Source organism: Diadema antillarum, unplaced genomic scaffold (assembly GCF_040938485.1).
Source record: "Diadema antillarum isolate AM-2024a unplaced genomic scaffold, OU_Dant_1.0 scf00000025, whole genome shotgun sequence".
NCBI classification, from domain to species: Eukaryota; Metazoa; Echinodermata; class Echinoidea; order Diadematoida; family Diadematidae; genus Diadema; species Diadema antillarum.
The window spans coordinates 4,741,296-4,763,509 of record NW_027270914.1 but is presented as its reverse complement, the minus strand read 5'-3'; the positions used below and the strand labels follow the sequence as shown (position 1 = coordinate 4,763,509).

Here is a 22,214-nt window from a genome sequence, read left to right as displayed (position 1 = left end):
CTTTGCTTGTTTGTGATTTACGTGTATGTGAAGCGAAGACAGAGAAAGTGAGAGCGAGACATAATTTGAGAGCTGGGATGAAAGAAAGATACCTCATATCACCCAATGCTTTCTGTAATGAAAACTATTACTTTTCAGTAGTGTTCTAAATTGTTATTTATATTTTCATAATGACAGCAAAGGACTTAACCACAATATGGCGGGGCGGTGCAAGGACAGTTAATATATTGGCAGCAAACGAAAAATTCATATATATATATATATATATATATATATATATTATTCATATTCATATATCATATTTCATTTCCAAAAATGCAAAACATTTTCATACACAAAATAACACAATATCAATATAATGTACCTACAAAGAAAAATACATGAAGGTAACAATACTACGCATCACAAAAGCAGCTGAAATTGAATTAAAATTAAAGCTTTAGGAAATGGAGGAGACATGCTGAAAAGCTAAGCTTGCATTTTGCAGTCTCCTCGTGGGCAAAATGACTATTTTCGTATATACATATATATATATATATATATATATATATATATATGTATATATATGTATATATATATATATATATGTATATGTGTATATATATAATATACATGCTTTTGCGTGAATCGTATATAAAGTCCATGTACAAAACATCGTTTTGTTCGTTTGATAAGAAAAAATGAAAATGAAGAACCGAACTGTGATGTGGTGGATTAATCGTGTAAGATTGTTTTTGTTTTGTTTTCTTTACTTTTCTACAAACATCATGAGAGGGCATGAATGTGTTTGTGTCTAGGTGCTTTACGTGCGTCGGAATTGGAAAGAGGGAGAGAGAAAGAGAGAGAGAGAGAGAGAGAGGTGATAAAAGAAACAGGGGAAGAGGAAAGAGACAAAAAATGAAAGTAGAAATAAAAGAAGAAGAAAGGTGTCCATATTTCTATATAAAGTCCATTGACGTCATCGTAAGCTTACAGCTGATATCTGACATGAACATAAATCAATGAGTGTTGTTACGTGTTGAGCTCTTTCATCGCGCTTCTTGTTTTTATAATTTATTTATCATTATTTTTCATTTTTCATCTTTAATTATTTATTTATTTACTTATTTATTTTCATTTTATTTTATGTCGTTTATTCTATTTTATCTATTTATTTATTTATTTATTTATTTTTTTTTTTGGGGGGGTCTATCCTCCTATTTGAAATTATTCCAAGCCTTTACAATACAAATGATATTTTAAAATTCTGACATCCCAACCGTCATACCTAGATGCATGATATAACATGTCGGGGGGGGGGGGGGAGTATCCTCCTATTTGGAATCATTCGAAGTAGAAATAACATTACAATAATAAACAAAATAATATAGGTTTTCCCGGCCAATTTCGCACTTTTGTCAGTCCATTTGATAAAAGGTTAATTCAATTTAGCAAAAATCCTCGTCACTGCACATTCTGTCATTCAAAATTGCAAGTTGTTCGTTCAATTTAGCATTTCGATCAATGAAATTCGCACATGTGCCTTTTGAATTCGTAAAACGGGCATTCAAATGGGCACGTGCTCTTCAGTCATTCAAATTCGCCAGCACTGGCGGAAAATGGCATTTCAGTCATTCAATTTCTCGTATGGGCAGTCAAATTCCAAACATGTTCATTCAAGTTGGCGTAATGTTATTTCTAATTTGAAAAGGTGAGAACCGTGATTTATACGTATTTAAATGTGAATTTTTGTTTCATCCACACACTGTTAAGCATAGTAAAGGTGTCTTTGACCCTAAATACTCAAGTTCGTTGTTCTGTAACGCCCATATTCTTTCATACTATGTTATCAGAACTATACATGCACCAGTAACATAGATTCACTTCACTTTCTTATGTCGTATGTCCAGTCATGGCAGCACAAGTTAGATACAGGCATATCTCTCAAGAAGACAGGAAAAGAATCAAAGAAGCATTTGAGGGTAATAACCTTGACAAATTGATGGCTAGAGCTGATCCAAGAACTTTATTTCTAATGATGATTGGCGCAATATAGCACCCACCAAATGAAAATGAAAATAAATGAATTGAATTGAATTGAATTGAAAAAATAATGATGAAAGAAATAATCACCATGTAAATTGAAACTCCCTTCTCCCAATTAATATCAAAATAAATCTAAAATTAATGTACCTGTGAATGAAATAATGCTGTCGAACATTATAAACACATGCACACATGTTTTGAAAGTACTGTTGCAAAGATGATATCAGAATAAAGAATGAATGCGAAAATATGAAATGTTATGATTCTTGCAAACAATACCTATGATGAATGAAAATGGAAAAAAAAAGAATAAGAGCATAAACGTGTCTGCTAAATTGACTGCAGTAAATGCGAAATTGGATGCCCAAGAATGAATTCGAATGAACGCGCGCAGCGTATACGTGATCACGTGACTATATCATGCTAAATTGAATGAACGATTTACGAAAAGGTGCTTGTCTTACGAATTTGAACGGAAAAAGTGCTGATTCGAATGAGGTTAAAGGTAATTTGAATGCTCCAAAATGAACTTGAATGAAAAGATTATAAAATTGAAATACCGAACATGCCATCTAGGCTAAATTGTGCTAAATTGAATGCAGCAACTAGGAATTGGACTGAAAAAAGTGCGAAATTGGCCGGAAAACCCTATAACAAAAATAATAAACAATACAAACTATATTTTTGAATTCTGAAATCCCAACCGTCATTCCATGATCCATGATATAACATGTCCAGAGCAACTACATCAAGCAGAATCAAGATGTCTTTTATTGGCCTCTTATACCAATCACTTTACTGAAAAGCTCCAGAACACACACACACACACACACACACACACACACACATTTTGATTCTTGAAAGCATTTGAACTGATAAAAACTCATGTTCTTAACTTCACAACGCAGTAGCTGCCTTTATTCGTGTTATTACCCTTTCTGAGGTGGAAGTTAAGGAAATGAAATATAGTATCTCGGTGGAAAATTAGTTCGAAAATTGAAACCCCATAATCTCAAACGCCATCCTAAACATACATATCTCGATTACGCGTTGATAATCATGCGTCACAATGAAACTCACAATATAAGACAAACGTTGATCAAATCCCAAAATGGTTACGTGGACAAATAATTTAGCTTCACTTTGATTTATTTCTCCACTTGTACAAATGAAATCAGTGTGACAAAATCAACACTGTGTAACATCAGAATATATTAGCAACCGAAAGAAAAGACATAAATATGTGTATCAATACGAACATACAGAAGAGACTGTTATCAAAAACTAATTAGTTTGACTATGATACTAGTAGTATAAAATATAGAAATAAAGAAAGTGCCAATGTACAATGTTTTCATAGCGATGGATGATCAAAAAACCAAACAAACTTAAAGACAGATAAAGTGTTTTTTCTGATTTGCTCCATCGACGCAATAGGTATGTTAAACTCATTTTTATTTCATTTGTTATTTTCGTATGCAAAACGTAAGCAAGTGTTATGACTCCGTGTTTTGATGTACAATATAGCCTACTACATCGTATTAAAATCAAAGTCTTAATTTGATTTCGATTTCTCTGAGTATACGTGTTGTTTGACCAACTACCGATTGGTCAACTTGTAAATAAATTTAATCACACTCATCTTTCAGTAAAGTCTTAGCATTTATAACCTTGCAATTGATGCTCAGGTAATACTTCCTTGTGATTGCTTAACCCAGAGGATTTTGGCAAATTCATGTATAATAATCTAATATTTATGTTTACCCAAACAGATGCACAGGAGTCCGAACTCAAGCGATCAATCATTGGATTAATCAAGAAATCAATCGATTAATTGTGCGATCATACATTTTAATCAGGCCATCAATCAGCAATGTATCAATTACAGAATGAATAGTTAAAATGCAGAGCTTGATAGCCGAATAAATTGAATTAATTCGTGTTGATTTGAGGTATACCGTATTTGTGCCGGTTAAGAACAAGAAAATAGGAAAATATGGAATATTTCAAATCATATTCGTGAATAGTGAAAATTCCTTGTTACGTAAGAAGTGTAATGTTGCCGGAGAGGTTTTGTTCTGCTCAATTTCATGATGTACTTAAACTAAAAGTATGCTTTAAAATGCTGAAATATTGCGTTAAACTCGTTTTGTAATCAAAACTCTTCAATATACCAGACAGCCGCCGTGGGATCCATTATACTACAGCGAATCACAGACCTCAATCCTGTTAAATTAACGACCCGAGAGGGCGCTATCCGCAGTCACAATAAGGCACCGTTACAAAACCGTGAATGTGAACGCCTTGAAAGTCTGTGAAAGTAATGAAAGCCAAACAGTCTTGCTTATCAAAAAGATATTTATAACTGAATAAGTCAGATGAGCAATCATATTAAATGATTACAGTAGTTATGCCAGTATTATGAGTCTTATGACACTCATTGAACAGACGTAGGCCCAATACAATGAACAGAGGGTATGGTGTGCCTGTAATATACGCCCGTGGAATCCGATGAAATTTAATCGATTAACCATTTCAAAACAACTTCAAAAAGAAAATGTATGCATTTATTATTATCATAGAAAATATGAGGATAATTTCACAGAATTAATTCTTTGCCGTTGCTGGAGGTATGAAGTATAATAGCAGATTTGGGGGTAGATCTGGTTCTCTAAAAGTTTGAGTATTTGATTTGAGTTTTGATATTATGTGGTTATTATATTTCTTTTTGTATTGTGAAAATGATAGCTGATTTGGCTGACCCCCCCCCCTGATATTTTTGAGTAGTTTATTCAAAGTTTGGTGTAGGGGATTTGTATAGTTTATCGTTTCTCTTCTTTTTTTTTTTTTTTGGGGGGGGGGAAGTTACCAATTGTTAGCTGATAGTAAAGTAAAAGGTAGATAAGTATATTGTTATATTTTTTCTGATTATTGAATTATCTATGTATAATTAGTTGTTGATGAAATAATGTACTTTTAAAGAGTATTTTTAGTATATGAATATGAAATAAGGCTCAATTTTTTGGATAGACTGTTTAATGTGAATTATTATTGTATCGTATTAACTGTATTATGTTTTGCTTGTATATTTACATCAAGAACACGCAAGCAAGATCTATCTATCTATCTATCTATCTAAAAGTGCAGATTTCCTCGACTTGTCACAGACGTATAATAAGGGTAATTTTATCCCCCTTGCCTCCTGAAAGAGGCAAGTCAAACGTTCTTCCATCATGCAAGAAAAGTGAAAATATGTTGAATTTCCATTATCTTTCTTTATATCGTTCAACACATGTGACATCACAAGCTACAGTAGTCTTCTCATCCAGCAGTGACTGAGCAGAAACTTCAAAAATTCATAACTTTTGAACGGATTTTATTATTGTCCGATTTCCTTCAAACTCTCACTGATGTGTTCTACTAATGTTACGGCATTCACTCAATCCACAGGTTTATGAAGGTGAATTTGTCCTTTAATACTTGATTATTGTCCGCTGGAAGAACTCACCTACTTCAGGTATGATGTTCTTCGTTTCAAGACTACCATGGCACCTGTTACCATCGACAGGACAAAAATGACAACGAGCAGGGAATAGGTGGTGGACGACCGCTGGAGGGCGCCCTGACGGTAACCTGCTGTCGGACCAGCTATTGGAAAGTGAAACAACAACAACAACAACATATTAATGGTAGACTGTCTCGAATGCGTTGTTTCATGTAATAATTTTCTTGCAATTTAATTCATGAAGGCCGAAGGAGAGTAAAAGGAATACATATTTATTTTTATATTGACCCATCATGCACTATATATCGGAGTGTAAAGGGACGCTCAGAATCAGCCATTCACAAATTACTCTACTAACTTCATAAAGAGAGCCAGTGACCTTTACCCAATCTGAGATATATTACACATTATTATTTTAATACAACTTGGCAGCCTTATCTATTGACTAACGTTTTAGACGCTGACAATATCTTACATCTTAGCTTACAGTAAATCATACTGATGTTATACTTGCAGACATTGAAACCAAAAAAAAAACAAACAAACAAATAATAATATGAAAAATCAAACAGGATTCATATTCTTTCTGAAGTTAGAGGATAGGGCAAAGATGGAATGAAGAGTATGAACAAAGTTTAAAAATAACTCACTAACATTATCATATATAAGGCTTGGGTTAAGCCCAATCGGTACCGCACAATCTGAACTGAGGAAAAAACAAATCAAAACACAACGTAACAAAATGGTTGTCTGTGCAAAAATGCATTTTTTTTTTAAATCATGCCGGCTTAGGCCTATATAGATGTGTGCCTACATCGTCAATGTATGCACGACATACTATGCTACGCGAGCAATGCGTATAATTTTTGTAACTTTTCCTGTTAGGATAAAGTCATTTTGATTTCTACCTGGGACAGAATCCCCCATCGGACAGTATTCACGCCGTTCAGATGTCGTTCCGAGTCCGTTGGTAGCCGCACAGGTGACATTGATGCAACGGTGAGGGCGCGCTCTAAGGATCGCCGATGCGCAGCTAGACGTGGATATGTTGGTGTTGTCCGCTCCTATAGTGTACGTGTGGAGGTGAGGGTAAGGCTGGTTGTCCAGTGTCACGTGACATGTAATGACCAGAGCTACCTGGTCATCTCTCTTCTTGATTTCTACGACCTCGATGGTCAGAATGTCTTCTGGTGGGGGTCTTGACTCCGTTACTGTTGAAAAATGAAATAAATGTTTTAAAGAGCCGTGACAAAAAGGTGCTTCATCAAAGTTTCATTAAATTGGACTTTTTGACAAAAGTGTTTTCATTTTGGGAAGTCATGTACAGTCATCTCTTCAAAACATTGCAATTCTTGTGAGCAAAATCGGGCAATTGGAATTGAGCTTTGATCCAAAACGTGTAAAACTCAATTTCTGTTTAGCTACAAAAAGTGCTAAAGCCAGCAGGATCCAATCAGAAAGCCGTGCTTGATCGAACTTTGACCCCAGAGTAATAAAGGCCAGGGACGGCTGACTAGCTTTCCGGCCTTTGCAGCTTTTCATGTGACACACATGTAGTACTTGATTATTAGCTGTGGAATGCGTCATTTCTATGCATAAGAAATACACTCTTTGGAGAGATGGAGAAAACGGGACGAGGTTATAGAGATAATACAGGAAGTACTTGTACTCAGTGAAACGACTTTTACGTGTTTTAATCTTTAGGGACTTTCTGCACCTGGACAGGCGATGTACGAAAAAGGAAATTAAAAACAAGCATGTAAGAATGATGATAGAATAGTAAGCTTTGAACATGAATTGTACCTGGACAGTAGTTTTCTTTGGTTACAGTCTTTCCGTATCCATTTATACCGGTACAAGAGACTTCAATGCATCTGTAAGGGATTGGTTCGAGTGTTGCTGAAGGCATTACATGTAATTACTGTGTTATCACCATGTATATTGTTTGTTTTCTGCACATTGTTCACAAGGTAAAAGAACTTGTCTGGTTTCTGTTGTAATGTTCATAAATGAGAAGTATGAAAATAAATAAATGAAAAAAAATAAATAAATGAACAAAAAAAAAGTTAACAGTAACTGACATGTGATATAGCTGTTCCTAGACACGTACTTGATGATGACACAAACACTTTCCAATAAAAAAATATTCATAGACCTAAAGAAGAAATTTGTTCGAATTCATGAAATTCTTCCGTCAAGATGTCAATCAGTCGCAAAGAAATTTGTGATTTCACTAAGAACCGACAAGAAATCGACAATGTGCTCTGAACGCGAATGAAGCCGCTTCAGTAATAATGTATTAAATTAGGAGAAATATTAGGTATAATGCTCTCAAAGAAGAAAATGTATGGCAGGCCATCTGTATAAAACACATTTACGAGATTTGGCTTTGATTAAAAGGTTACCTTGAGGACAGTAGAAAAGCCAGGACGAGGTTACACCGACGCCATTGGTTGCCTCACACGTGACGTTGATACACCTATTAGGGCGTGGCGTGAGGACCGCCGAGCCAGAGCTAGACGAGGACAGCGTGGTATCGTCCGCTCCGATGGTGTAAGTGTGGATGTATGGGTAAGGCTGGTCGGTCACATTCACATGACACGTGATCAATAGATTGATCTCTTTGTTTTCTCCTCGTATTTCCATGTTGTCGATTTTTAGGATGCCATCTGTTGGGAGTTCAGACTCCTGGCATTCTTTCAAAGTAAAATAAACCAAAATATAAGAAATTGGTTTTTGTTTCCTCGTTTTGTTGTTGTTATTTATGGTGCGTTATCTCGTAACCCTTGTAAAGTCGAAGATGTCATAAATTATACACGTAAGAAAAATTAGCCTATTGGCAACTTTGGCCATATGACTTCTCCGGTTTTCTAACTTTCAGCTGATTTAAAAGACATTTTCTGTGCATGGCAATTATATATGGATTTAAAGATTAGCATCTAACAAATTTAGGTTTACAAAAAACAAACGAAAAAGTTAAATATTTTTCAATATTATATGACTTTCGCGATGACGCATCACTTTAATTTTTCCGAGCGGTACACAAATATTCTGTTTATTCAAGCTCTAATCTCCAAATATTGCATCAGTTACGTCCCATTCAAAGTACATTTCTCTCTCTCCCTCCCTCTCTCTCTCTTAAGAATCAAAGGGCAACATCATCGCAGTCAGATTTCTTGAATATCTGTTACTCATACATCTTTCGTACGTATAATGTGTGGAAAATATTTTGCTAGTGTTTCTGTCATATTTAGCTGAAGATGTTAGATTAGAAAGAATATGAATTTCCTCGAAATTGATAGCTTACCGCTGAGGTATAGTGTCTACTTGAAGTATTAAATCATATAATGTGAAACATATCCTGAAATGATATGACGTAGCGAGAGCAATGACCTAAAATTGAAATTTGACAAGCAGTGCGAACCACTATTTACGAGGTTTTTGATTATTGAGCTTAGATTGAGATTATTAAATGAGAACGAGACATCTTCTATCAGTCTATTATGATATTATGGTATTGTGAGCAAAAAAAAAAAAATGTTTTATTCAAAAACCTCTCTCCAACGAATCTAAAGGACGATTTTTCATACAATTTATTTTAGAGTTGCATAAAAAGTGACGTATCTCTGTCCAGGAATTCAACCATTTTGTGTACTCTTAGTTCTTGACACTGAAAACCCTACAGAATTGAACACATTGTCCAAAGTCCCTGGCACCGAAAGAGTTAAGTGCTTTTAAGATTCGAAACCGGGATCTCCGTGTTAAGAGACTGGGGTCCTGTATCCCACTGTTACTGAGATCTAAGTGTAATGTAACACAACCTATACTACTGACATTATGTTATAGATTTCTCTTTCCGCATTGGGTGATAAGGATAGAGACATATAAGCTTCTATCAATACTGATAGGCTTTCGCGCATAATTTGTTGTCTTGCATGCAAGGACACTATACAATCTCAGCAAAATGCAGATGAAACATTTTGTTCAACCCACATTTGTTCTTATCCTCATCACTGCTCATACCAATTTCGTATGGTGCATGCGATGCGCTAGTTTGTTAACGATAACATAGAAATAATGTAGCTTCTTACACTCTATTTCACTTATTCCTGGGGTTTCTTTCAAGCTCAGGATGACGAATTGTGATGTGCACTCATCATAACAGACATAACAAGTTGTTTTTCAAGATTTGCTTTTGTGAGTGTGATCTGAATTTATTTGTAAAATTGTTTGAAGGATGATATCGACGATGAAAAAGATTTGTATCTATTTGATAATCTGTATTCCGCAAACATAAAACACGTTAAAGTGGAAAACACTGGATTGAGAACGAAAGACACAGTTAGGTTGCTGGTTATTTTGCTTGCTTTATTTTGATATATCACTGTTTGGCAGACAAAAGTGACCGTCTCAAAAATATATTAGAACAAGAAAATATAACTTCTAATTCACAAAGATTAGAAATGTATATCACACAGCTTATATCAAAATAACGCAGTTAATATGCCTTTGTAAGATTTACTTAACTGATTTGTGAATTGTATAACACACGTTTAAATCTTTGTTTTATAAAAAAATGAAAGAGTAATTGCTTCGTAATGATATTGTAATCCTTTAGAAACCCCGCGAACCAAACCACTATTGTTTAACAAATGTATCGTGGTACACTCCTGCACCCAACAAAAACCCTACAAGGCTGCCGATAGTCATTTTGAGACATATTGTTCTTGTTTATAGTATACCATGCTCATCTCATAATCTGACCAGATATTATAAATAAATATCATAGACAAGCAATCCTTAAAAAGAGGTTGACGAACAAAGTGAACAAAAGTGAAGAATAGTTTCAAACAAGCTCCAACTTTTCGATGTCATTTTAGACTTGCAAATCTACTGCTATGCCGTTTGAATTTCAAAGAGGAATTTAAAAAAAACATATAGATAATTTAGGAGATGGAAGTCAGAGCTTTACACTCATCCGTCTTTTGCTGTCCGTAGAAATTGTAAATGTTGAACTTTGGTCGAAGAGTGCAACCGGACATCACGACAAATTTTCCTTTTTTTCCAGTTTAAAGGTCATAGGACAGTTATAGCAGCATGCCTAACGCTTCCTTTACAGTAATGGGAAATTGGCGTGGATTGTGGGATAATTTTCGTTTGACCTTCATACCTGGAAATTATGTTGGAGTTTAGAATTAAGTATTCATAATTTAAGAGTATAAAGAACCCAATTATCACCTCATTATGATGAGCACACAGTCACGAAAGTGTATATACATTTTTGTTACACAAACAATTCTTTACCATATACACTTAGTAGGCACGGAGACCTTTCAATAAGGTACTGTGCACTTTACCCAGAACAGTATACCATACTAATAGCATTCATCGCAGGTATTATGATTAAAGTATTTATCATTATCTTTACTAGTGTTGCTATTATCAGCGTCTTTAAGAGTGTTATTGTTTTCGTATTGGTATTATGGTCTTATTCATTAATTGTGGATACAATAGAAGGTAATGAAGACGTCACCTGCATTTTATGTTCCAAGAAATCTCTGGAAGAATCCGGTTATTAGTATCCTTCAACATGCTTGGAGCCATCTACAGCTCCTATTCAAATTCTTTTGACATTGTCTGAGAGAGGCCTGAAGAACTGCATATTTCTACATAATCAGATATCCGTCTCTTATGATTGCCAGATTTGTCTGTGTATAACCGTGGAACGAATGTAATTAGCTCCATGATGTGACAATAAGTTTACATTTTACTCGGGACTGTACCACTTAGACACTTTCTACTTTCTTCCGGTCATACCTATCCGGCGGGGTGGCGGGCAGTATGTCCTCGTACTCTCCGTCCGCCCGTGGTCGTTGATACCCGTACAGTTCACCTGCACGCAGCTGGCTGGCCTCGGACTGACCATCGCAGTAGGTGAGTTGGAAGACGACATGACGCGACCATCCACCGTGATGTCGAACCAACTGATGGGCGGGGAAGGCTGGTCGCACGAGTTAATGCGACAAGTTATCTTCAGTCTTTCGGGCTCGTTGCCGAGCACAATGTCTTCGAATTCCACGGAAATGATGCGTTCCGCCGGGCGACCTTCCAGATGGTAAATGGAATGTTAAGCGGCACGTAACACAAAAAATGAAAAACAAAGCCTTTTTTTCTTGGTATTGGGGTCTACATTTGATTACTGTATGTGACTTGTGACTATTGGTACAGTTGTACAACATTGAACGCACTTTTTGATTGACCTTGATACCTGCAAAAGTATCTATGTACAAAATACGGAAGCCTGGAAGGTTTTGTGCAAAATGTATAAATAATGAAGACCTTACCCCTGTCCCAATATAAGTTAGTCTGATAAAAAGAGTAAAATCTTATGAGTTCAACAGTAAAATTTTGACTTAAATCGGATGAAAAATAAGGAAGTTATGATATTTTGAAGCTTTGTCTTTTTTCTGCAAAACAGTTCTTGTACAGTGGATATGAATATGCAAATGAGTGAGCTAATTATTATGTCATATCCTCACAATTTTCCATTGATCGAGTATCAAAAAATGACAAAAAATCCATGTTTCTGTCATTGCAGTCTGAAACATGATGTTATTCCTGGTTGAATAACTTCAGAATAGTGATCAATAAGATATACGAGAATTTGAGCCGCGAACATAATTGCGTTTGAATTAAATACTGGAAATGTCAAAGTTTAATGTACAAACTATATGGCAAATTGTGCGGGTACATGCTCACTTTTCTATTTGCATATCTTTATTGACTGTTCAAGAACTGTTTCCCCCATAGCTAAAACTTAAAAATGTCATAACTTCCTTATTTTTCATCCGATTTCGATCAAAATTATACCGTTGAACTCGTAATATTTCACTCTTTTTTATCAGACTAACTTATATTACTTTGGACTAAATTTCCCCTTCAATATTCCGTAGCGAACGGTGCTGTTATGACTAAATCAATTCTAATGAAACTTCTACGAAGGGATCATCAGATTGTATGGTTTCCATGCACGATTCCTTTCATCACACGGCTTGAAAATAGAAAGCCGGGGTCAAAGCAAAATTATATTTTTACTTGAAATGCTAAGAAATATCTCATACCAGTAGTTCGCCCCATCATTCAGAACTTTAAAGGAATGGTACAGCTTTGGTTGAGGTGGGGCTTCAGGTTTTCACTTTTAAATGATTTTTGTTGTTGTTGTTGTTGTTGTTGTTGTTGTTGTTGAGATAATGAGGAACCTCTTATGACATGATTAAGAGCATGTAATTCTAAGAGGAATTCCAAGGTGGGACACCCCTCCTTTTACTCGGATTCCTTTGTTTTTGGATATCTCAGGCATTTCAAAACCAATATATGAAATAAACTTTGAATTCCTCTTAGAACTGTATAATATACAATTCTAAGAGGAATACAAAGTTTTTAAAAGAATATTATTATTTAATATTTCATAAAGTGGTTTCTAAGTATCTCGCAAAAAAGTTACCTCAACCAATACTATACCATCCCTTTAAATATTGATATAAGAAAAACAACTTCTTTTAAAAAAATGCAAGGAACAAAAAGGGCTCTTGTTGACTTAAAGCACATAATCCTTGAAAGTTCAAAGTCGTGTTACTAATCAGTGCTTGGAGAAAAAACCTGAAAGTTCACAAAATATTCATGAATATTTAACGAATTTATTAGCTTGTTTGAGGAAGTCAGCTTGTAAGCTACATAGGGTGTTTGATTTCCTGATCATTATGACGTCATACTTACCGGAGACCTGTAAGGTTGCAGATCGCAGCAGTCCAAGCACGTGACATTGAAGGAGATCACCGTGGTTGGTAGCTGTAGGGGTGAAAGTCAACTCGCTTCTCATGTTGTAGTAGACATGGTTGGTGAACCCATAGTTGAGACCTTGGGTCCTGGTGCCTTCGGCATACAATCTTGCAGGAGCGCTGCTGTCCGCTGGGAAATATGAATACTCAAACTTCATGAATAACGAAACAAAGAAGAGTGCGCAATATATACGGAAGATAGACAGAAACCACTGACAAAACGTGGAATAGATATCAATCTAATTTGAAAAAGATCCCTCGTGTATGATTAAACGAGCTTTCCTGCACAGGGCTAGTATACTACCCACTCCCTGCGTCCATCTGCAGGCATGATAGCTTCTCATTCATGAGCATAGGCTTACTTGGGTGTGGTATTGACAACGAAACATAGTGTTTGATATATAAGTTTTGTGGTACGCACTATTCAGATCAATTCGTTTCCAATTAAAGGCTCAATGGAATTCACCGAGATACTGATTTTCGAAGGCCTGAATAAGTTCATACATCACAAATTCGGGAATTGTTTGATCAGAATCGGTGTCAAAGATTCATTTTGCAGGAACTACGCTCAGCCCCTAGAGAGGATATTTTGACTTTCTTAGTGTCAACATGAGAATACTACAAGAGAAGTTAAGCAGCACAACCACCAGGATTTTTTTTTTCCAAGAGGCGGGTCTAGGTGGAAAAATGAAAAGAAAAAAAAAACACACACATTAGGCTGAGAAGTCCATGTTTTTTAAATCTTAAATCAAAATGTTAAATTCCCTCATTATGTGAGATGAAGAACGCAGAAGTCCACATCGAATAATTGTATTTCAGGAAGCTTCAAACAACGTGCGTCAGAGTTAAATCAGATGTTTATCAGTTTATGTCTTTGTTTTGTGTTCGTTTCCATTGCTGAGAGGAAAATGTGTGTGTGTGTGTGGGGGGGGGGGGGTAGGAAGGAGATGAAAACTTGCGACTTGAGGTTATCATAACACAAGCGCCGAAACTGAAATAAAGGGATGATATAGTATTGGTTGAGTGGAGATTTCAGCTTTTAAGTTTATGCGAGATGATAAGAAATCTCTTAATGAAACGTTTTTAGAGCAAACAATTCTAGAGGAATTCAAAGTTACTTGATGAAAATCGTTTTTAAATGGAGAAATAAAAAAACAGAGTAAAACAAGCAGATCCAAGTAAAAGCCGTTCCAGCCGTTCAAGAGATCTCCTTCCATTCAGGGAGGTGAGAGCCACCTCCCTGTTCCATTCAAGGCAAGAGTCCCCATCTACAAAGCTTACATTAGGCCCTTAATGGAGTATGCATGCCCGATGTGGGCTGGAGCTGGTGCCACTGCACTTGGGCTACTGGACAGGCTACAGAGAAAAGCCCTTCGCCTCCAAAGAATTGATGACCCCATCAAAGTTGGAATTTATCTACTGGAGCATCGGAGAAATGTGGCATCTCTTTGTACCTTCTACCGCCACTTCTTCTTGAGACCGTCCCTTGAGCTGTCTGGAATCCTTCCCCCATTGGTCTCCAATGTTCGATTGACACGCTCCTCTGCAACTGCTCACCCCTACAGAGTTACCGTACCAAAGTCGAACAGGTATCTCCATCAGTCTTCCTACATACCAAGGACGACTCTGCTGTGAAACTCACTTCCCACCAAGCTTCCTCAAGCTCCAAACATGGAGAGATTTAAGAATTGTGTTAATTCGTATTTAATCAGTTTGTTGTAAGAAATGATTGGTGTTATTTTGTATAATGTATACGCTATTTTGACTATGGTTTACAATTTGGTAACCGAGGGCCACTTCTCATCATATTATGATGGTAACATCAGGCCCAAAAAACCATTACAAAAAAAAAAGGTGGGTCAGATCTTTAATTAGGATTGCTTTGTTTGGATATCTCAGCCATTTAAAAAATACATATATATTTTTTAATCGAACAAACTTTGGATTCCTCTTAGAATTACATGCTCTTTCATATTTTATGAGAGGTTTCTCATCATTCCAAAAATCATCAAAAAACGTTGGAGACCTGAAGCCCCATTTAAAATGAAGCTATACCGTCCCTTTAAACATGTATTTTGATGATTCCTATGGGTAACTCTCAATGACCTTTAGATTAAGTGAAAAGTTAATGTAGGTGACAACTTTGTACAATTCTTCGATCTGTAAGTTGAAAGACAGTTAAAGACGATAGATCCAATCACGGAGATGGTAGAGATCAAGACCTCACTGCCCTGTATTCAATCATCACAATGTAAATAAGTTTACAATATGTGATTTGTGACTGCTCTTCGAATCATATCTCTTCGGTTCCATCATAACTTTTTGACGTTTGTCGTTGCTTAAAGGGGATGGCTAGTAACTGATCAGTGGGAATCAGTGGGAATGCTGGGGGATGATTGTTCCAATCATTGTGGGTTTCATTAAGGAGTATACATTATATATCTATTGTTGTGTGAGATTGTTTGCTTCAGAATGATCTCATATTCAAGTAATATGGTTTTCAATGTTTCCAGGTTAGCATGCCTGTACAGTGACGGGGCGATCGTTAACGCTTCCGTTAACCCTATAAAGCCCAAGGGGGGGGGGGGGGGGCACATTGTGCCCCCCTACCAGATTTTCGTTTGCCACTCCTTCGCCCTTTATCCGATTTCAACCAAATTTGGTGACTTTTCCTAAAATTTTATTACAAACAGCTTGATATATAATTTAGCTATATTTGATGTTGCTGGTTGCCATGGCAACCATAAACTGACAACCATGTCAGTCAGATTTTGCATCTTTTTTCTGTTCCCATTTCATTTAACAGCATTACAGTGTATGAAATGGGTGTTTCTTGGCTGAAATTTGTTGAAGGAGCAATATTCGAAGTAATTATGGTCCTGGAAAGTTTTTCTTATTATTTCCTTTGTTTTTATGTGACAAAGGCATAAAACAATAGATATAATAGAGATAATTGAAAACAATGATATTTTCTAAAGATTGCCCTTATATTTTGAGTTATTTTGATTCCTTCACCCAAGTTATGCCTCTGATATCATTAGTTTATCATATCATCAATTTGCAATCTCAAAATTCCAGTATTATGCAAATATGAAATGTCATAACTATACATGTACCCATCCCAAACATTTCATCTCAGGTCTCATAATGTATCACTATGTTGATATGAATAGCGCCCCCATGTGGTGACCTTGAGAAATTTCAACCATAACAAATAATGAAATTTCACTTGCCTATCATTTGTGGCAAATATTAAAATGATTGGTCTATAATAAAACATATATAATGGGGATAAAGAAATTATACAGAAAAATCATGTTTTTAGCATATTTCCTATGGTTTTCTTCATATTTTGGTAAATAGCGCCCTCCATGGGTGACCTTGTGAAAATTCAAATGTACGGTCATGTAGAGTGTGAGTTACTCTACCCACGTGCCAAATATGACGATGATACATCAAATGATAGAAAAGTTATATAGGGGGGGGGGCACAATGTGCCCCCCCCCCTTGGGCCTGCGAGGGGTCAAAATAGCTTGGGCTTAATAGGGTTAACGATCGCCCCGTCACTGTACAAGCATGCCAGATACCAAGAAGCCATTTGATAAATAATACAGAGCAAACCATTCTAAGAAGATTTCAAGGTTTATTAGATGAAAATCGGCTCTGGAATGGCTGAGACATCCAAAAGCAAAGTAAAACAAAGCTATCCTCATAAAACCTGTTATCAGGATTGCTCTGTTTTGGATATCTCAGCCATTTCAAAACCAATTTTCATCAAATAAATGTTGAATCCCTCTCCGAATTACATGCTCTTTCATATTTCACAAGAGATTGCTCATTATCTCGCAAAAAAAAAATGTCAGAAACCTGAAGTTAAGTTTCAAACAAAACTGTATGCTACACGGATCAAATCTTCTTTAGCAGCATCTATTCCCATAAATGATATAAAAAATTATAAAGAATATTTACCTGAAAATAATCAAAATTCTTTGTTTTTTACTCCAATTAATGAATCTGAAATTATTGATATTGTTCGACTTTTGAAATGTAGTAAATCCTGCGGGCCCGATAATTTGAGGGTAAATTTGTTGAAAAAGATAATTTACCCCCTAGCAGCCCCTCTCACCCATATATTCAATCTATCCCTACTTAATGGCAAGTATCCAGACTCTTTTAAAATCGCCAAAGTTATCCCCATCTATAAAAGAGAAAATCCATTAATGGTGAAAAATTATAGACCCATCTCATTGTTGAATGTTCTATCGAAAATCTTAGAAAAAGTAGTTTACAAGCGTCTTTACTCGTTTATGATTGAAAATGATATATTGAATACGAATCAGTTTGGTTTTAGGAAAGGATTTTCTACCGATTATGCTATAATCAAATCTGTCGATAATATTATTGATGCGCTTACTAAAAAAGAACATATAATTGGAGTTTTTATGGATCTTAGTAAGGCATTTGACACTATTGATCATGACATTTTACTTGAAAAATTACAGAATTATGGCGTGAGAGGGATTACTTTGTCATGGTTCAGAAGTTATCTAAGTCATCGCAAACAATATGTTGCATTTAAATCTAGTCACTCATTATATTCTAACGTGTCATGTGGTGTCCCTCAGGGATCTATCCTCGGGCCCCTACTTTTTTTGATTTACATTAATGACATCACCAATTGCTCTCCTCGTTTGAACTTCATCTTATTTGCAGACGACACTAACGTTTTTTATTCTCATAAGGATATTGCAACACTGATTGATACACTTAATATGGAATTAGGTAATATTTCGAAATGGTTTAGAAGTAACAAGCTTTTATTGAATATTGATAAAACATGTTTTATACATTTTCATACTCTTCAATCCCAACCCACCCTTCCTAAAGGTATTTATATTGATGGTATAAACATTGCTGAGAAACACTCAACCAAGTTTCTAGGAGTGACCCTAGATAGCAATTTAACTTGGAATACTCATGTGCAGAATATTACTACAGGAATATCTAAAACAACTGGTGTTTTAAGGAGAATAAAGTATTTGATTAATGATCAAACTTTAATAATGTTATATAACACTTTATTTTTACCATATGTAATGTATTGCAATATTGTATGGGGCAACTGTAGCAAAAGTAAATTAAATACAATTTTTATTCTTCAGAAAAAGGCTCTTCGTATATGCACACACTCAAATTTTTTGGCTCACACCGATCCTATATTTCATCGCCTAAAAACTTTAAAAGCCCATGACATACATATATATCTAACTGCTATATTTATGTATAAACACACTCGAAATTTATTACCATTTTTTTCATAATGCCTTAGTAGCCAATGACCATATTCATTCATACCCAACCCGTCGTTCCCATGATTTTCATTTAAGTAATCCAAAGCTTTTACTTGCTCAAAAATCGATTAGACATCACGGTCCGGATACATGGAACACTCTTCCTGAGGAGTTGAAACAGTGTGCCTCCTTGTTTTCATTTAAAGCAAACTTAAAGAATCACATTTTATTACAGTATACTTCAAATACAAATTAAAACAAATAACTCATATGATTAATGTTGGTCTCCCAAATAGCAACATCGCATACCGTTCCCTCTTTCAGCAAACCAATTCGATTATTCTACATTCCAGCATATCTGCCCTTCTGCACTTTCTAGCACTTGCACGCACATCCACCACCATCACGTTTTTCCCCTGCTATCTCCGCAGCAGAATTTGTATTGTCTTGTAGTATTACGAAACTAGTATACGTCCCTACCTTTTCCTCTGGCCGGCCATCTTTTCAAGCTATGCTTACAATGGCGGCCCTCTGCATTATCGCTCCATAATTGTAATTGTTGTAATCCCCGCTGCATAGACATGCATACTGTATATTGTATCATTAATTACCTTTTATATCTTTGTTTACGCAAGTCAAACGACTCTGTTTTGAATTTATTTTGTATATTTCCCACATGTTCATGATCATGTGCCTTATGTATATTGATTTGCTGATTGATTTGTTGATTTGCAGAAAATAAAGTATCTATCAAACAAAAACAAAAACAATCTAGTGGGACATCGAGGTGGGGTGGGATCGGATGGATTCATTCGTTTTCTTACCTTGTCCTTGGCAACGTACACCCACGTCATTGCCATGACCGCAACTGACCCAACTAGTGCCTGATCGACGAGAGAAACAACCCCACGGTAATCTCTGGCACTCCAAGAGGGAATTCTCGTTTCCCGTTGGGCAGTAAGTTCCGTGGTCAATCCAAATAGGTCCAGATCCTTGTCCAAAATGGGCGTCGACATGCACCGATGCAGCTGCGGTGTAACCAAGCTGTCTGCAAACGGCGTGTGCTTCCTTCATATCCCATCCATAGTCACAAACCGTGCCCCACTGACCGTCACAGAATATCTCAACTCGACCCTCGTGACCATCCGACCCTCCGACAAGACGCACTGAAAGAAAGAAACATATCAAACACAAATTTAATTCAATCAGCTCTGATTCGACGTGTCTGTTGCAATATTTAACGTTTTGGCAATCGACGATTATATGTTCACCAATGATGATTAAACGTACGTGTTCATTTTAACGCATCCGTCACTTTGCTCTTATTGAACCAGGTCATGCTGGTGTTGTATATTCTGGAGTTGTATTCAGTCGTAATTGGGCTCTTTCTTCAATTGCATAAATTCAATATCAAAGTAGAAATTGACGCAACAAAATATGTCACAACAACACCGCGCAGTTGTTGTTATCCTACATTATGTCATTGGTATTATTTGCAGTCGATATCAACGTTCAGCTTTTAGAACTTGCCTAGTTTGTCAAAGTGTAAACGCATCTAAAACACACACACACACACACACACACACATGTCATATATAAGTATGTGCGTGTGTGTATATATACATATTATATGACATATTATGTTTGCAAAAGTTCCCAAAATCTTAAGAAAAAAGACGGAAAGGAAGAGAGAACAGAGATAGAGAGAGAGAGAGAGAGAGAGAGAGGAGGAGAGAGGGAGAGAGAGGAAATCTTTCCGATATATTCCATGTGACCTTACTTGAGCTATGCTACAGTGCCTGTATGTGTTTTGGAACGAGTTCAATAAATCATGTGTTTGTGCAACACTCACCAGTTCTACCGTCGCACGGGCGAGCGCACTGATCTCCCAGCAGTTGGTAATAATTTAGTGAACCCATCATGGAGTATCTCTTTTCTGCTTTTGTTAGAGTTACTCGAAAAATCCCTGTCATGCTTTCAAACGATGTTACATCAAAGCAGATGTTCTATTTAACTGTGCTAGACTACTGGCACGGAGAATCTAAACGGTGTAATCTTCAAGTTTTCTATCTCAGAATAGACTGTAACTGATGAATGCAAGATTTAATGCTTTACAGTCTGGACTAGCATCCGTCTTTTAATGCAGATCTCTGTCGAAGTCGTATTTAATTTGCCAAGAATGGTAAAATCGTCAGTCTCACAAAATAAACAAACAACTTGAAAACTTTCCATACTACCACAACGTGCTTCAACAGAACTTATGGAAACAAACCACGGAAACCATTTTTTGTCTTTCGCATGATTCAAAATTTAATGTCAAATATAAGTAAAAGGGTTGACTTAAAAGTATTATCCTTGTGTCTGTTGGACACAAGAAAACTGTTGCTTGGTCCTTGGCTACTGTTTATGGTTTTCGCGACATCCTTTTGAGGCACAAGGTGAATGAATTCTAGATCGAGGTGGAATAAGGACAACTTTTAAGTTATGACCAGTTTGCCGCTATTGGATGTGTATTAGGTCGTTGGAAGAAAACGGTGTCAATGGTTCGTTCAAATGTCCATCTTGTGTTGAGATATGCAACTCATGCATTTGTAAAAAGTAGACTTTTATTCTTTTTAGCATGGCATATTTCACAGAACCCGTTTGCGATTGGCGAATTCTTACTCTTTAATTTTTGTCGGACCACTCTAGCATATGGTAGAGAGTCCGCTAGAAGACATGATGTTTCTGCTTTATGTCGCTGCAAAATACAGACACAAACATGACTCTCTCTAAGAGTACAAATGCAGACATTACTTGGATATTTCGTTGATTTTTGCTGTTTCTGCTGCTTGATATAACCATCTTTTGAGAAGACCTCACTGCGGTTCAGGTGCAAGTTGTAAGTAATGTTAAAAAGCTCCTTCTTGTTGAATTGACAGATATATGGGTGAGAGGTTATCTGTGTCCCCACCACATCAATGGTGTATCATATACCACTGGGTGTTAAGCAAATACAAACTTCTCCCTATACATTCCAATATTATTGTTAGTTTATTCCTATATAAGGTATCAAAACTTGTCTTCTTCATACTACGGGAAAGGTGTCACGATTATTTGCTAAGCCTACCTTGCGTTCATACCTGTAATATTTCCCATGATTTGCAGTTATCAGGAACGTGTTTCGAAGGAAACTCCAAGTGATTCCAGCAGTGCTCATCAATGTGACGAAATATGACGAAATTTTCTTCCACTGGGCTTCATGAAATTCTGTTTTTGCACGAGTGAGGACACCGATACTGAAACAGAAACATACTCTTAGAATAAATTGACATTTTGTCTTTAATTTTAAGAGGCTTTTTGTTTTCAAATCGACTGCTAATATTTTTCTGCGTTTTGTCTACTCCCACTAGACAGACCGTTGTTCATTTAAGCGATTCTACCAGACAAGTAGTAATCGATCGTGAAAACATATTCGACAATTTGCATCATTTTAGATAAAGTCTGTACTCCCAGTAAATATCAGCGAAGGGAACAATAGCTCTTCGTTTGTCTAACAGGTGTTAAACAAAAATG

General features: G+C 36.1%; 1 protein-coding gene across 1 annotated transcript in view; it reads right to left on the bottom strand.

Annotated features, from left to right (window-relative positions):
- LOC139734210 (uncharacterized) overlaps positions 1-19,925 on the bottom strand; it is a 56,490-nt gene extending 36,565 nt beyond the window's left edge. Inside the window, exons 1-2 of the mRNA XM_071645015.1 lie at positions 19,484-19,925; positions 13,307-13,498 (exon numbers count right to left, since the gene is read on the bottom strand). Coding sequence (XP_071501116.1) covers positions 13,307-13,498; positions 19,484-19,733 — 442 coding nt within the window. The 5' untranslated portion in view covers positions 19,734-19,925. The remainder of the gene's footprint in view (positions 1-13,306; positions 13,499-19,483) is intronic.
- Between the last annotated feature and the right edge of the window lie 2,289 nt (positions 19,926-22,214).